Here is a 17,859-nt window from a genome sequence, read left to right as displayed (position 1 = left end):
CACCTTCTCTTTTCCTACCTAACTCCTGTAACACCTTCTGTAAACTGCTGTGCAACTGAAATTACAAAATTAACAAAAAGACAAGTGTTAATTGTTAATTGTTTTAATCCTTGTGGTTCATGTTAACGCAATTATGTTTATGTACACGATTATGTTAACCAATTTATGTTAACCCGATTCTGTTTATTTACAGAATTATGTTTATGCACCTATCTTAACGCAGGTATACTTATGCACTTATGTTAACAGTTATTTATGTACTAAAGTTAATGTGTCTTCTTGATTATGCTTATGTTAGTGTGTCTATGTGTGGCGCACTTATGTTAATGTGACTGTTTATGTACTTACGTTGTAGTAATCATGTTTAATGAACTTACGTTAACTTAATTGTCTATACGCACTAATGTTAGCATGATGCACATAACACGTTAACGTGATTTTATTTAGGTTTAAAATCATTATGGTATTGTTTATGGCCACCTTAATGATGACGACACTGTCATTTAACCCCAGGAAGACAACTCCTCCTGCTGGTTTATTTAGTGCGCTTCTCGCACTCTCTCTATATATTGCAAGCGGTAGATAACTCCTGCCACCCTAGCTCTGAGACCACCAGCCCACGTGGTTTCGATTTGTATTGGATCTCGTCAGTGGTGAGTACTCACCATCGAAGAGATCCAATACAGAGCGCGATTAAGCTGCATGGCCGTAGTTCAACCTCGCTTGCAATATATAGAAAATACAGTGCTATACCATCACTGATTTTGCAACTAGGAAACTAGTCCGTTAGAAAATTTCTGTTCAAGAGATTATGCTTATACACTAATGCTAATATGGTTGAGTTTAATACCTATGTTAACATGACCCAGTTTAACATTTACATTGACGTGATTATACTTAAGTTAAAATGATTATGTTTGTCATACTCTGATGTTAACGCAATTATACTTTTTTTCTCTCTCTCTACAGGTTGATGCCATTTGTAAACATCTCTCCTACAAATGTGTAAGCAGCATTCCAGTTTTCTTCAAATTCGTAAAACCCAAAAGACAGTGAGTTAACAAGGGCGTTAGAACGTCAAGTGGAGCGCCTTGCGGTATTCGTTTCGGCTCTCTCTATTCTGAGTTCTAATCTAGCTGAGATCAACTTTGAGGCCAATTTCTTCCGGAATTAATAAACAAAATACCAGTCCATAAATAGGGTCGATTATTCTCTCTTACTTCCTTTCTATGTCCGCCATTCTTCCTCTCTCCTCTTCAGCCTCTTTCACTCTCTCTTTTACCTTTTAGATTATACATGAGTCAGTAAAATACTGATTAAATCTGAAAACCACACACATACACACACACACACACACACACACACACACACACACACACACACACCACACACACACACACACAATATAAGGATGAAATTTAAATAAGAATTTATCAAGTAGCCAGCATGAAAAACCAGTTCAGGAAAAAAAATTAATACAAAACATATATTGTTTCTCGTTAAATATACTACGTATAGGATACGCTTGCTGTTAGCTTGGTATGTACAGATGTTCATTTTTATGTGTGCTGATTATGTTTGCACTGATGCTTGGAGACTTATTATGTACGCTAACCCTGAAATCATTAATGATTTGCGACTAAATCTGTTTTTAAGAGGTGGCTGCCAAGTTTAATTCCCCCACTTTCGGTCCCGTGTCTATGTATTACTATGTGAAGCATTACGTGTAGTAATAACCCTTAATATAATGAAAATATATATATATATATATATATAAGTCATACGATATAGTGTATATTTAAACACGCAAGGAAACCACTTATAGGGATTCTACACGCTAGAAAGAACAGCTCGGTTCTATAACCACAAAAATTGGGGATAAAATTCGACAGGAATAAATTTGGAAATGAAAATCATTTACCATCTAGTTTCCTGGACCAATTGGTTTCTAATCTTCTTTTAGCGAGTCAAGGGGAACTCACAAGGTCTGACTTTCCTCAGCAGGTCCAACATAGGGTTAAACATATCCACACGAGACAAACAAGACTACTTGTCTCGTGTTTATACGAACTAACTTTTCAAATTTTACTGCGCAGACGCAGTCCTTCGCTGGCTACAGTAAAAAAACCGCCAACTTTTAACCGAAAATTATCCAAAAACTTACAGTATTTAATCATATCAGCAGGTGCAACCTCAATAAACACTACGCCGGTCTGGGAATCGAAACCGCGATTCTACGACTGCGAGTCTGCTGCCCTAACCACTGGGCCATTGCGCCTCTACATATATATATGTACACACACACACACACACACCACACACACACACACACACATATATACATGTATATGTGTGTGTGTATGTGTGTCTGCCTGTCTGTATGTATGCATACATGTGTGTATATATGCGTGTATCTACCCATTCTCCAACATTTTGGTTTACGTCTCCGTAAAAGGTTGGCAAAAGATATATCTTTTATCGCTTACCTGTATCAGCCACTGGACTGCGTGCCTGTCTGTCTGTCTGTCTGTCAGCATGTATGTATGTATGTATGTAGGGCATATTTTTTGTCCTATGTATTAGCCTCTTTTTTTTCTTTTATAAATTTCCAGCTATGTGCTATTGTGATGCCAGCAACAATTTCTGGATGTTCTGGGGTGAGTCAAACTTTTTATTAATACTAAACTGTATTTTATTTCTTCTCTTCTTTACTTACTATTTGTACATGGTTTGTGTTATAACGTGCGTGTACACGCCGGGTGTAAAATAGCATCAATATTTGGAATGTGGTTATCTAGAATAACCTATCACAGAATTACTATGTTCATACAGAACGCACTTCGTACTATTCAAACGTAGGTACGGTATTAAACCAACACACGTCGCACTAACACTAACCAATACGGTCGATCAACACTGTCAACTGCCCATGACAGTTCTTATTTACTGAAATCCTTTAGTCCTAATGCGACTCCTGGGCTTCCGTCCCATTCATGCTAGCATGGTAAACGGACGTTAAATCATGCTGATGAGTGTGTGCTGCTCAACTGTTATAATTACCTGCCCGGCGATGTATATGAATGTAATCTACCGAATAGCCTGTAACAAGATGAGGGATTCCCGCACTGGATGGGTACTGCTTGCATCCTTTACATTTAATATTAATTGGAGAAAGAGTCAAGTTTTTCCGTTAACTTCAACAGTATAAATATTTATTCTTTGATTCGCAATACAAACATTTCCTTCTTCTGGGCGAATCGGCAACCTAGGAGCTTATTGGCAGTAGTCCAGTGGAGTGAGTCAATCTTGCCCGTTCTAGTAAAGCGGAGATGCGCCACGAGGTAGCAGCTCGAGAGAGACTACCATCATCCATAAAGCAAATACGACTCGGAGGAAGATTAGTCTTAAGACAGTAGCTTCTCTTCCCGATACTATCATCATTGGGCCATGCAACATCTGTGATTAAGTAGTTTTTTTTGTTTTCTTTTACATTCACGAACACTATATTCAGCTTTCAATGTTCAATTTCATGATCACTTTGGTTTGTTCTACTTTTTCAGGTAAAGATCCATGCAGAAGATGTCTCCTTGCTTGCTATGGAAGATGCCGTAGGCCTAGAAAAAGCTGTCTATAATTCCCTTCGAAATATTGTTGATATCAGTATGGACCCACAGGTGAACAATATGAACTGTATATATATATATATATTACATACACATAAACACACACCACTGCCACTAGAATATCACCCTTTGTTAAATATTGTATCCTAAACATATCTCTTTCTCTTTGCCTTTTCTTCCTTACGTCACAGGACATCATTTCCCTCTTTTCTTGTGTATATATATATATATATATATAAGCATTTAAGTCTATGTCCAGTCACAGAGTGACCAATGGTTTCGCATTCACAAAGAGCTTTATCCCGTGAACGTCTCGTGAAACTCTGAAGTCGAAGACAAATGTAACTCTTCACCTCTGGGAGGCAGGAATCCGTTATGGTCATTTGGTCAGTATATCAACAAAAAAATAAATTGTCTGGAGTCAGTGAGGACGGGTTATATCCCTTAGACCAAATTTTGTGGGCCAAAAGAAGGGGAACATGGGATTTTTCCCTTGGGCTGCTTTTAGATCGTAAGGACCCTTCCGGGTCTAATCGGAGAACAGGGAATTCCATGCTTGCAGCAGGTAGCGTTTGAAATGGATGCAAGGACTATAGATTTCCTGGCGTGTGTTCGGCGATCCAGGTTTCATGGGATGTCTGAGTATCCTTGTGCGTTCGGCTATACAAAGCTCACAGCGTTTGCTTCCATTATCCTAGGGTCCCGGCCGTTCCCTTCATGTTTGAGGCGCAACAAGTGGCTGGCCAGGGATGTGACAAATAGCTTTCCCGAAATTCTGAAAGAAGACCTTATGGGTGTGTGTGTATATCTACATATACATTACATATATGTGTGTGAGTGTGTGTGTGTGTGTGTATGTATCTGTATGTGTATATATATATATATATATATATATATATATATATATATATATATATATATATATATATATATGTATGTATGTATAATTAAAGAAGAATGTAAAAATACATTACGAAGGATATATCGTAAACAATTCAAAATTATTTATGAATATATTACTGGCCAGAACATGCAATCAAAGAATTTTTTTCATAAAAGAAATGTGTATAATTGTGAATGAATCACAATTATAACGGAGAGGGTTGCAAAATCCCTTACATGTCTAGAAATAGCAGTCAAAACCGCTATAAAGCCATCATAACCACTCATATTATATCTCTTCGCAATAAAGCCGTCGGAGGGCGACATGACATAAAATTCAAAACTTATATAAAAGGTTAGTCCTATATTGCAATTTCAAAGTTAGGAACCCCAAAAAGAACTGTGTATAATTCTAGACATGTAAGGGTTTTACCAACACCCTCCATTATAATTGTGATTTATTTACAATTATACACACTTCTTTTATATATATATATTAGAAAAAAACACCTTTTATCAATTCAATAATGAAAAATTATAACATTTAGAAAAATTACATATTATAGAAAGATTAAATATAAGATAAAACATATAACAATGATTAAGTAATGTGAAAAATAGTAAATAAAACGTTTATATTTAGTAGAATAACGTGTTTCATGGCTATATTTAAGAAATGATAATAGTAATAATAATAGTAAAACCACTTCAGTATAAATATAGCCACTCTTCAGGTTAAAGATAAAAACAATAATATAATTAATTAGATAAATTAATAAATATACGTAATAATATCTTAACAAATATATTCTTGTTTAAATAAAAAAAATAGAATAATAAATACGATACAATTTATTAACTATTTATTATAAAAATTATAATGGAGTTATATTCTGCATGTTGGAAATCTATATGGTCGTATGTGTCTGGGGAGCGTGGTTTATTTCAAATTTGTATAATGTTTGCATTGATCGATTAAATGGAGCCGCTTGAAACGGCTGTAATGCACTGACCCATGAACATCCTTGTTACTTATTTGCTTTTTATATATATTTCTTTTTACAATGTTTTCTTTTTTTATTTTGTTTCAGTTGCAACATTTCCTTGAACATGAATATTTGGATGAACAAGTGGAATCCATCAAACAGCTGTCAGACTACGTTACCCAACTTTCAAGGTTCAATCAATCCTACGTGGGACAATATATGATGGATAATCGTTTCTTGAGTGGGAGTAATTCAAACATGCAAGACAAACATTAAATCAGTTAGCCTAATTTTATATTTTAATACTTCGCTGTTCTGAAGTGATAAATAAAGGCAACGAATATCCTCTTTAATGAAAACTAGTGCGATAGTATTCAGCTCTTTTCCCCTAAACGCTTTCACTATTATCCAACCAGTAAGCAATAGAGATGAAATCTTTTAGGTTGTTTTCGATTATTTTATAGTATAATATCGTGACATGGTAATATATTCATTATATTTTAGCCTATATCTTATTCTGTCTAACAAAATATATTATTCTATCTTCGTTATATTATAACCGTTTCAAAGGCGATGAGCGGGCAAAAATCGCTAGCACGTCAAACAAAATACTTATCGGTATTTCTTCCGAATGAATCGACCCCAATTCTTATTTTTTTAAGGACTGGTACTTATTTTATCGGTGTCTTTTCCCAAACCGCTCAATTACGGGCATGTAAACACACCAACGTCGGTTATCAAGCGATGTGTTAGCTTTTCGACCATCGTTTATCAAGCGATGGTGGGGAACAAACACACACACACACATACACACGCACGCACACGCACACACACACACACACACACACACACACACACACACACGCATGCACACACACACACATACACACACACAAAAACACGCGACTGGCTTTTTAAAGTTTTTGTTTATCAAATCCATTCACAAGGCGTTGGTCGGCCCGATGCTTTAGTAGAAGATTCTTCCCCGAGGTGCCACATAGTGGGACTGAACCTAGAACCATGTGATTGGGAAGCAAGCTTCTTATCACACAGCCACGCCTGCGCCTATAAACAAACACCGCTAAGCATTTTGTCCGATGCTATACTCATCTTTAAAGATGAAAGGTCCAGCAATATTTACTTCTAACATATATTTCGGTGTGTTAGCTTTTCGAGCATCGTATGAATTTAGGTTAAACAAGTGAATAAAACACCTGAAGATCATCGGCAATCAAACCGAACGAAGTGTAGTGTAAATATTTAAAAAAATGTCATAAATCTTAAATCTAATGGAAGCAGGTTGCTAACCGTAGTTTAGAAATAAAAATACCTACTTCGAATTCAACCTTAGGCGATGTACTTAGCCATGAAATAATATGCTTGAATCCGATTGGAGATCAAGCCAATGGAAAGGGAGTGTAGTTATGTAAATATTGAAATTACCGGAAAGCAAATACCGTAAATCCTGGAGTATAATCCGCATTTTTTCCCCAAAATTTAACGGTCAAAATCCCTAGTGCGTACTATATACGAGGTTAAAAATGAAAAATATTTTCTAAGCAATGTCCGAGTCTCTATTTGCTGTCCGGCAATGTTTATTCAAACGCATTTTGTGATATCGGGCGCGAAAATACCTTAAGCTAAGCCTGAAAGCTATGAAGTCATAAAAGAATCATCCATAACTTGCAGTAAGGAACATTTATTAAAATAAAAGTATTCAGAACACAGAATAACATGTAACAAAAACAATTTGCAAACATATTTACATTCCCATGTAACAGTTAAGAACATTACCGTTATTGTATTACGCATGCGCGGAAGTGTTTGTTCGACTAGGTGCTTCTGGCTTAATTACGCTCGACTCAAGTTAGAGAAGAGGTACGTATTATACACAAGGTTCAGGTTTTTCAGAAGTACAACCCCCTAAAAATCCCCTGCGTGTTATACTCAAGGGCGGACTATACTCGAGGATTTACGGTACTTAGATAATAAGACAAATGCCTTAGAAATAAGGGTTCCTGCTTCGAAATACATCTAGGATACGTATTTATGCAAGTAAAAGACACCTGAAGCTGACCAGAGATCAGAAAGATGGAAGAGTTGAGTGAACGTAAATATCTTAAGATTGAAGTGTAGTGGATTAGTTTGTAGCATTATAATCCATTTATCATAAAAGTTATTTTAATAACTTTTTATTTCGTTTTTGTATTTGGTTTTACAAGATTCTTGATGTGAACTCGTGTGTTGAAACAGATTTGTTTTTGTAACTTGGGAGATCATTATGCCAATAATAAACACACGCACTAATTATATTTAACTTCTTTATCGTTCGTCAATTGGTTTGATATTTAACCAACAAAAAGAAATCGATTGTTTGATTGATTATTATTCGCTTAAGCAATCAACCAGTTATGTTTACCAAAGTCCTTTCACTGCCACCTGTGATCCCTCCAATGACATTCTCTGTCTGCTCCAGGTCAGCTGGATTGATTAACTAAATAATTAATTAAACACTACGTTGGTTACTTGGTTAAACAGCTAGCCAATTGACGAATAATAAAGAAGTGAACTTGAAACCAGTGCGTATGTTTATTGGCATAACGACCCTCCTAAGATATAACTTTACAATTTCGAAAGTAAGGAATTTGTGCCTGGTTAAAATCAATTGTGATCACTATAAAGGCCCTTTCCAAAATTCCAGTTGACATTCAACTAATTGTTTAGTTTACTTTTATAATTTTTCTTTGTCTTTCTTTTTTTTTTTTTATCTTGTTTAAGTTTACTGGGATATTTGGAAATGAATTTCCAAACTCATTTTATATTTCTTGAAAATGCGAAAATTTTCTGCTTATGTAATAATAAAACAGCTTTATATCAAATAAAATTGTTACGTCTCTTTTTCTCTTCCTCTCTCTCTCCCTCTCACTCACTTAACTCCACAAACTCTACTATACTCCACTTCATTCATGCCTTTTCACTCAATCCAGTTACTCCGCTAATTCTACTCAATCAATTCCACTCAAGCAGCTTAATACCACTTTACCATCTCCACTCACTGCACTCTACTTCACTTCAATTCATCCCACTAATAATAATAATAATAATTATTATTATTATTATCATTATCATTATTATTATATTTATTATCATTATCATTATTATTATTATTATTATTATTATTATTATTATTATTATTATTATTATTATTATTATTATTATTATTATTATTATTATTATTATTATTATTATTATTATTATTATTATTATTTAAGGCGGCGAGCTACCAGGATCGTTTGCACGCCGGGTAAAATGCTTAGTAGCATCTCGTCCGTTTTTACGTTCTCAGTTCAAATTCCACCGAGGTCAGCTTTGACTTTCATCCTTTCGGGATTGATAAAATAAGTATCAGTTGAGTACTGAGGTCGATATAATCGACTTATCTCCTTCCCCGAAATTGCTGACTTTGTGTAAAAATTTGAAACCAATACTAGTTATGAACATCGACAATCATAGATATGCAGACGACACTTGATATGCAGATGAAAATTTAAGCCAGTAGGAGCTATGAACATCGACAAATGTAGATAGGCAGACGACACTGCCTTTTTAACTGTCCAGAAAGATGATCAGCTAAATCTTGCATCTACTGTAAAATAACACTTACTGACCAAAGACAAAAAAAAAAATTAAATTGTTACACAGTGTAATCCATTGGTTCGTCTTTTATTATTACGTCATACTGAAAGATCCACCATTTTGGATACTTTTGGATTTGCGGATTACCAAACGCCAGTAAACTCCCTTTCCTTGATGAACTCTTCACAAATGGAACGCATTGTGTCATACTGTCTAGCCATCAAGTGTGGTGTATTACATGTTAATATGCCTCAGTCTTTAAGTAGATCCCTTTCACTCAAACAATGACTGAATGAATGATTGAACCAACCAATCAGTATATGTGAGTGTGTGTATGCGTGTGTATATGTGTGTGTGTACATGCATGCACACATGCCTAGATATAAGCAGATGATGATGGGACATATATGTTTATTTATATGTGTTTCTCACTGAACGTTTTGTATCTTTTGATTTTCATTGTTTCGGAATTGTCCTACACTGAGATTCTAGTTCTTGAATTGGTTAAACTTATAGAGGGTGTTTATAAAGTTAATGGAGGCTTTGTTTCATATATCAGCAGCAGTAGCAGCAGCATTAGCAGTGTAGCAGCAGCAGCAGCGGCGGCGGCGGCAGCAGTGGCGGCGACGGCAGCAGCGGCGGCGGCCACAGTAGCAGCATTCACCGTCTGTGTTCCATGCTAAGAGTTGACAGGATCCGATGATCTAAATGGACTGCATCATACTCCAGTTTCTACTTTGGTTTGTTCTCTACAGCTCGATTCCGTTCCTAACGCTAACCATTTCACAGCATGTAGTAGGCACTTTTTTTACTTCGCGCCACCAGCACGAGTTTTGGTCGCCACACAGTTCACGCAAGACTACGAACCGTGAGTGGTAGGCGACTTTTCGTAGGAGTATGATGGACGTATGAGAGAAGCGAGAAGAAATATTTCCTCTTGTAGAGTGGGATAAAGAGAGAGATAAAAGCTAACAAAACATAATAGAATGAACACAAAAGCAAGAGTACGTTTTTTTTGTTGTCTTTTTATTAAAAACTTTTATTGTTGTTCTACAAATTTTACACACCGTCGACAAGCGTTGGGTCTTCTTTGTTGCTTTGGAAAAAAACAATGAATTTATTTGGTTTAAATAGTATAGTAAAGTCGTTTCCTATTGTTGGTATACATTTCTTTTGCATGCGTTTGCTTAGGCCCTTTTGTTTTAGGGGACGAGTAAAGCTGTGAGAGAGTTTCTGAGTATATGGTTATCGAGCATAATTGCTGTTTTATTGCGGTATGAAAGTGTAAGGAATATGGGTGACGGGGTCAGGTGTGCGAGATCTAGTGATTAGAATCAAACATCACATTATATCATATACATACATGTATACATACATACAAACGTACACACATATACGCATGTATATTTCTTTGTATGTATATATATATTTGTTTATGAAGATATACATAATTATAAGCATACCTATGAGCATATTTATAAATACATACACAGATATAAATACATACATACATATATATATATATATATATATATATATATTATATATATATATATATATGTTTTATTATAATAAATGTATATATATACATATATATATATATATTTAAGAAAGAAAATATGTAAAAACGCACAGGAGGTTTGTATAATAAAATTCATGCTAATATTAAGATCATATTGAAGCAAAGAGTTGCATTACAACATCAAATAATAAACTGGGAGTACCAGTTTCGCGTCTTACGCTTATCAAACTTCCATGGGGACGCCATTTTTGTTGTCAACAAAAATGGCGTCCCCATCACTTAACATAAATTCTCTCTGTACTGAAATCTAAGACCTTGGAAGTTTTATATGCGTAAGACGCGAAACCGTGCTACCAGTTTATTATATTATTATATAATGTTGTAATGCAACTCTTTGTCTTAGTATAAGCATAAATTTTATCATACAAACTCCTGTGAGATTTTACATATTTTTCTTTCTTAAATATCTACAACTATGTGTAAACATGATCTGACACCTTTATGTTATACATACATACATACATAATATATATATATATATATATATATATATATATATATATATATATATATATTATATATATATATATACAAATGTGTATATGTATATATACACATATATAGAAAGTTAAGTAAAAATATAGTTAGATCGTTCTTTTATCTGGCTACTAGTGTTAGTGAAAAGGATGTTGTTTTCATCCATTTATAACTGTTTAGGAAAGTAGGATCGATCTTTATGTTTCAGTTTAAAGTAAATACGGAAACCGGAGAGAAAGGAAGAAAGATAGAGAGACAGAAAGAGTGAAAGAAAGAAAGAAGAAAAGTAGGAGAGGAGGAAAGAGAAAGTGTTTATGACGTTATATATTGTATATTATGTGAATATCTGTGGCTTTAACTCTTTGCGTCATTCTGAAGAAACTGCTGGTCGAAAATGTAGAAGCCCAAACCACATCCCAATCTCGCCATTTGTATTTCGTAGTCGGAGATTTGTTTGATGGACTCAATTTGCTCGTCTAGATATTCATGTTCAATAAAATGTTTCAACTGAAATAAGCAAAATATATGAAATTCGTAAATACTTCTTAGGGTTATTATATAAACAAGACATACAAAATACTTAAAAGACATGATCTTCCTATTGGTGGCCAACGTCATTAATTAAGTCAATCTCTTTAAAGTTTCGACCCCCAACTGAGCTCAACCATGAACTGTGTAACGGCGACGGAGCTTCTTGATCACTCATCAGCTAGAAACAACAGCGAAATCCTCTTTAAACCACATATCTACTGTCTAGGAAGGATATATTGGAAAATACATTACTTCTTCTCTCTCTCTTTCTCTCTCTCTCTCTCTCTCGGTGGATTTTAGTCGAACAAACCGACTCTAGGGCTTTTTTCTAAGCCTAGTATTTATTCTATCGGTCACCTTTGTCGAACCGCTAAGTTACAGGGAAGTAAACGCACCAGCACCTGTTGTCAAGCGGTGGTGGGGGACAAACACACACGCATCCACGCGCGCGCGCGCACACACACACACACACACACACACACACACACCATACACACACACACACACACGACAGGCTTTTTTAAAATTTCCGTTTACTAAATCCACTTACAAGGATTTGGCTGGCCCGAAGTTATAGTAAAAGACACTTGCTCACGGTGCATACCGAGCAAAATGTTAAGAGGCAGGAGTGGCTGTGTGGTAAGTTAGCTTGCTTACCAGCCACATGGTTTCAGGTTCAGTCCCACTGTGTGGAACCTTGGGCAAGTGTCATCTACTATAGCCTCGGGGCTGACCTAAGCCTTGTGAGTGGATTTTGTAGACAGAAACTGAAAGAAGCCCGTCGTATATATGTATATATATATATATATATATATATATATATATATATCACTGATATTCTCTAAATTTCTTGAACATTCCCAGGGCATCTACAAAAGCAGGGATGGCTTTGGTTTTTAATTACCACGTCCTAGATATCTCAATCTCAAGGTCCTTATATTTCAACAGTTTTTCAAATGCTTTTGCTGAGATGTTTCTAAGTGACACTGTCATATCAACTAACATGTTTTTTGTTTTAGGTTTATTGATGATGTCTGGTCTGTTAGCATTTATTTGCCTGTCTGTATGTATCCTACAGTCCATAGGATGGTAACATTCTTTCCGTCAGTGACTAGCTCTTGATTATGTCTGGTTTTATATTCCATAAGGTTTTATAGGACGTTTCAAGTTGGATTAGGCCTCAACCGTCTTCCTTTCGTAGGAGATAGAGCCCATGGATGTCTAATTTTGGGTGATGCATTCTGTTTAGTGTCATCAGTTTCCTGGTCCTTATATCCATACGCTTCTAAATTTTAGACAGAGCTTGAGTTAGTTCCTGCATTGTAATATATATATATATATATATATATATATATATATTTATATGTTTATATATATATATATATATATATATATATATTAAAGCGTTTGATAAAGTATTTGAAATAGTGTTAAGATCAAGGATAGCTGACTTCCTGGAGACCCACAAACTCCTAAATGCAAATTAACATGGCTTTCGCTGTGGCAGGGACTGTCTAACACAGCTCTTACACCATATTGAAGATATACTCAAAGCCTTGGGAACAGGTTCGAACTCTGATGTCATATATCTTGACTTCAGTAAAGCGTTCGACAGGGTTGACCATAATATCCTACTCTCAAAATTGGCAAATGTTGGAATCCGTGGAAAACTTCTACACTGGATTAAGTATTTCTTGGCGAATAGAACACAACATGTTGTAGTTGATGGAGTCCACTCAAGCCCAGCAAAGGTCACCAGCGGTGTCCCCCAGAGGACTGTCTTGGACCCGCAACTCTTTATAATTTACATAAACGACCTTTCCAGTGTCGTACATTACTGCAAAGTGAAAATATTTGCTGATGACACTAAGCTCCAGCAAATCATCAATGAAGAAGCAGACCGAACTCAACTCCAGTCTGATCTATATGCTGTGAGTCAATGGGCAGACAGAAACAAAATGCAACTGAACGAGGGAAAATTTGAGCTGATGCATTTTGGAAGAAATTCCTCACTAAAACAGCCATACTCTCTTCCTTCAGGGGAACCGCTCACAGCCTCTAACAATATCTGAGACCTGGGTGTAATTGTTGATGACGATCACAGTTGGAGTGCACACATCAACAAGAAGGTCGATATAGCTCGTAGGATGAGTTCCTGGATCTTAAGAACTTTTCGGTCCAGAGAACAAGGTGTCATCATACCACTTTTCTCCTCCTTTATACGGCCACACCTCGAATACTGCTGCCCACTGTGATCTCCCCATACAAGACAAAACATTTCGAGTATTGAATCACCCCAGAGGGCACTCACTAAACGAATTGAAGGCATGGCTGCTCTCGATTATTGGGACCGCCTTAAAGCCTTGAAACTCTACTCTCTCCAGCGTCGCCGTGAGCGGTACGTCATTGTACGATGTGGAGAATATACCGCCAACTTTGCCCAAACGACCTGAACATTAGCTTCAAGGTTCATCCAAGACTGGGACCACGGGCCATACGTCCCCTGCCCAATTCAAGATCACAGCATACATGTACACTGCAACATAATTTCTTTTCCTCAACAGGCCCTGCCCTATTTAACATTGTCCCGAAAAGATCAAAGAGGAAAAGGATCCAACCAATTTTAAACGAAGTCTGGATAGATTCCTTCATGGAATACCAGATAAGCCACCCATAATTGGATACAACTCACCCAACAAAAACTTACTACTTGAATGGACCATAAACAAAACTTGACTTAAACAGGATTTAGATAATCCTATCAGGTGGTGCTATTAAGTTAGACATGGCCTGGACCAATCTTTGGTCGAAACATATCTAAGTTTTATCTGTTTTATATTTATCTATATTTATATATTTATATATATATCTATTTATATATATATATATAATATATATATATATATATATATAATATATATATATATATATATATATAATATATTATATATATATATATATGTATTTAGTTATATATATATATTTATATATATATCATATATATATTTATATATCTATATTTATGTATATATATATACATGTATCTATAATATAAATGCCGTTCTGTCTGTGTGTCTGTAAATGGCCGTATTTTTTAAATGATTTTCTCCAAACTGGGAGCATACATTACTTATGTTCCCTGGATGGTTATTAGACTCCTAAAATATTTTGCATAATAAGTAACGGGATACATTGGGGCAGAAAATACCCGTTCCTGGGTTACGTGCAAGAAGGGAGGTAACTCTTTGCAAAATAACTTTCACAAATTGATTGTCTCCCTTACATCCATTGGTCAAAAACAAAAATATTGCTTTTTATATTAGATTCACGTCTTAGATCTTTTTAAAAATATTTACTTCCGGGCTTTCTAGCGTCAGTGACGTCTATCTCTCTCTCTCTCGTTCTCTATCTATCTATCTATCTATCTATCTATCTATCTATCTATCTATCTATCTATCTATCTATCTATCTATCTATCTATCTATCTATCTGTCTGTCTGTCAGTCTGTATGTATCTATCTGTCTATATTTTATTTAGCTATCTTACTTGTCTAACTAGCTCTCTCTCTCTCTCTCCCCCTCCCTCTATATATCACTCACTCTCTATTGTTTTCACTTTCACTTAGTGAAGGAAGTAATTTGATGCATAATTTACTGACAGAAGTAACTTCAGAAATTTCACTTCAATCCGTACACTTCGTTATTTAGTTTGCAACGTTTTGTGGGGTTTTTTTTGTTGTTGTTGACGGAATTACGGATACAAGTAAGTTCATAATTTACTGATAGATGTAACTACAAAAATTTCACTCAAATCCGTACACTTAGCTAATTTCCTTAAAAATTTCTTTTTTACTTTTGCAACTGTTTTGTGTTTTTCTGTTGTTAACGGCTTTTTTCTGCTTCCTTCGATACTGGCTCTTTGGTTCACTGACAAATTTCGCTTCAACCCGTACAATTCTTTATCATCCGTAAAAAATCCTAATTCACTTTCTGCCCGTCGTATTAAGAAATATAATTTCCTTTACCGGTTATTTTCATTGTTTACTATCTTCTGCACCCATGTATTTCTCTATACGTATATAATCATGCCTAGAAGGAAAGTATCAAAGTTGTGTACAATGTCAAGGTCAGCAAAAAAAAAATGTATCTGTCCAGGAAAAAAGGGACAACTGCAGAAAGGAAAGTATACAAAGAAACGAACAGACTGTGCACTACATATATTCATGTGCGTGTGCGTGTGCACGCGCTCGTGTTGTACTTTGCTGTTTGGTCCAATGTTCATTTACTTACCTCCTCGTCGCTTGATTCTTTAACTATGTTAACCAGTTTATCATAGACCAGTAATTCCAATTTATGCGCTAATTTCATCACGTATAGGGGAATGTTGTCTTTCTTACATATGTCCTATAAAAAAAGACAGAAAAGATTAGAGGTAGTTAGTTCTATATTATAACTATAGTAAATAAGCGTATCTTTATTTTCGGATCGTGTGAATCGCCGAAACAGACCATACATATATTCACACACACACACACACACACACACACACACACACACACACACACACACACACACACACACACACACACACACACACACACACACACACACACACACACACACATTATAGGTGCGTTCATAGTTCCGCTTGCTCAATTGGTCGATCGAGTAAACGGTACTATGAACACACCCCAATGCTATAAGACTAACCACTGGGCCATCGCGCCTCCACACATACACACACACACACATACACACACACACACACACACACACACACACACACACACATTATAGGTGCGTTCATAGTTCCGCTTGCTCAATTGGTCGATCGAGTAAACGGTACTATGAACACACCCCAATGCTATAAGACTAACCACTGGGCCATCGCGCCTCCACACACACACACACACACACACACACACGCACGCACGCACACACACACACACACACGTACACACACACACACACACATATATCCCCCTCCCGTAAGACTTCATTATAAAGACATTGTATACAACACTGCACATGGAGAATGGAAACTATTGCATGCAGTTCAAAACAATCGTTGTGATAATATACATACAAAAAACAAAAAACAAACAAGCAAAAACAATTTAAATACTTACTTGGGTATGCTCTGTTCCTGTTATCTCAGTGCAAACCTAGACAAAAAGAAATTAACGGCTTTCATGTTAATGCTGCTGTGTAGATACATGCAATATTTCAAAGGTAATTCAATAATGCTTTTACGCAAATGTATGTGTGCATATACATACACACATACATACATACATACATACATACATACATACATACATACATACATACATACATACATACATACATACGTATATACATACGCAGAAGTGGCTGTGTGGTAAGTAGCTTGCTTACCAACCACATGGTTCCGGGTTCAGTCCCACTGCATGGCACCTTGGGCAAGTGTCTTCTTCTATAGCCTCGGGCCGACCAAAGCCTTGTGAGTGGATTTGGTACACGAAAACTCAAAAGAAGCTCGTCATATATATGTATATATGCGTGTATATATATATATGTTTCGTTTTGGATTTGGTTTGCAAGATTCTTTACATGAGTTCGTGTGTTGAAGCATATTCTGTTGTGTCTGGGGAGAGTCATTTTCTTTTTGTGCCTCATAATGTAACACACTCACCGGTAAAAAGGTTGCAAGACCAACGAAAATTTTAGGAAAATAAAAATAAGAAATAAGTGGAAATTTTACCGGTGAGTGTGTTACATTATAAGGCATCAGCTCCTTTGTTTTCCAAGGGGTTTGCTACTCTATTTACTAAAGCAACAGAAATCACAGGTCACTGGATTGAACACTTCTTTTAACTCCTGAACCATGATGAAACAGTGATTGATACTATGAAACAGTGAATGAAACAGTGGATGAAACAGTGATTGATACTATGCAAGAGAGACCTATCATTGGTTCCGTAAATTCAACATCCTCAATAGATGAGGTAATGACAGCAACAAGAAAATTGAATCTTGTTAGGGCACCCGGAAGGGATGGAATTTGTGCTGAGCTCTTACGATTTAGTGGTGATTAAATCATACAGCCACTTCATGAACTTATTAGTATAGTCTGAGGGAATGGTGCAATGCCTACAGACTA

General features: G+C 35.8%; 2 protein-coding genes across 3 annotated transcripts in view; one reads left to right on the top strand and one right to left on the bottom strand.

Moving 5' to 3' along the window:
• Window positions 1–7,060, top strand: part of LOC115218811 (soma ferritin-like) — a 20,833-nt gene extending 13,773 nt beyond the window's left edge. The window contains exons 4-7 of the mRNA XM_029788748.2: window positions 970–1,005; window positions 2,613–2,657; window positions 3,561–3,674; window positions 5,597–7,060. Of these exons, the coding sequence (XP_029644608.2) occupies window positions 970–1,005; window positions 2,613–2,657; window positions 3,561–3,674; window positions 5,597–5,767 (366 nt within the window). The 3' untranslated portion in view covers window positions 5,768–7,060. The remainder of the gene's footprint in view (window positions 1–969; window positions 1,006–2,612; window positions 2,658–3,560; window positions 3,675–5,596) is intronic.
• Window positions 7,061–11,290: 4,230 nt separating this feature from the next.
• The window catches only part of LOC115219125 (ferritin-1, chloroplastic-like), a 50,809-nt gene continuing 44,240 nt past the window's right edge, over window positions 11,291–17,859 (bottom strand). For both annotated transcript variants that reach the window (XM_029789206.2, XM_029789205.2), the window contains 3 exons: window positions 16,847–16,882; window positions 16,008–16,121; window positions 11,291–11,693 (listed from right to left, as the gene is read on the bottom strand). In XM_029789206.2, the coding sequence (XP_029645066.1) occupies window positions 11,541–11,693; window positions 16,008–16,121; window positions 16,847–16,882 (303 nt within the window). In that variant the 3' untranslated portion in view covers window positions 11,291–11,540. The remainder of the gene's footprint in view (window positions 11,694–16,007; window positions 16,122–16,846; window positions 16,883–17,859) is intronic.

The sequence above is a fragment of the Octopus sinensis genome, linkage group LG14, assembly GCF_006345805.1.
Source record: "Octopus sinensis linkage group LG14, ASM634580v1, whole genome shotgun sequence".
Taxonomy (NCBI): Eukaryota; Metazoa; Mollusca; class Cephalopoda; order Octopoda; family Octopodidae; genus Octopus; species Octopus sinensis.
This window is presented reverse-complemented; position numbering and strand designations above follow the sequence as displayed.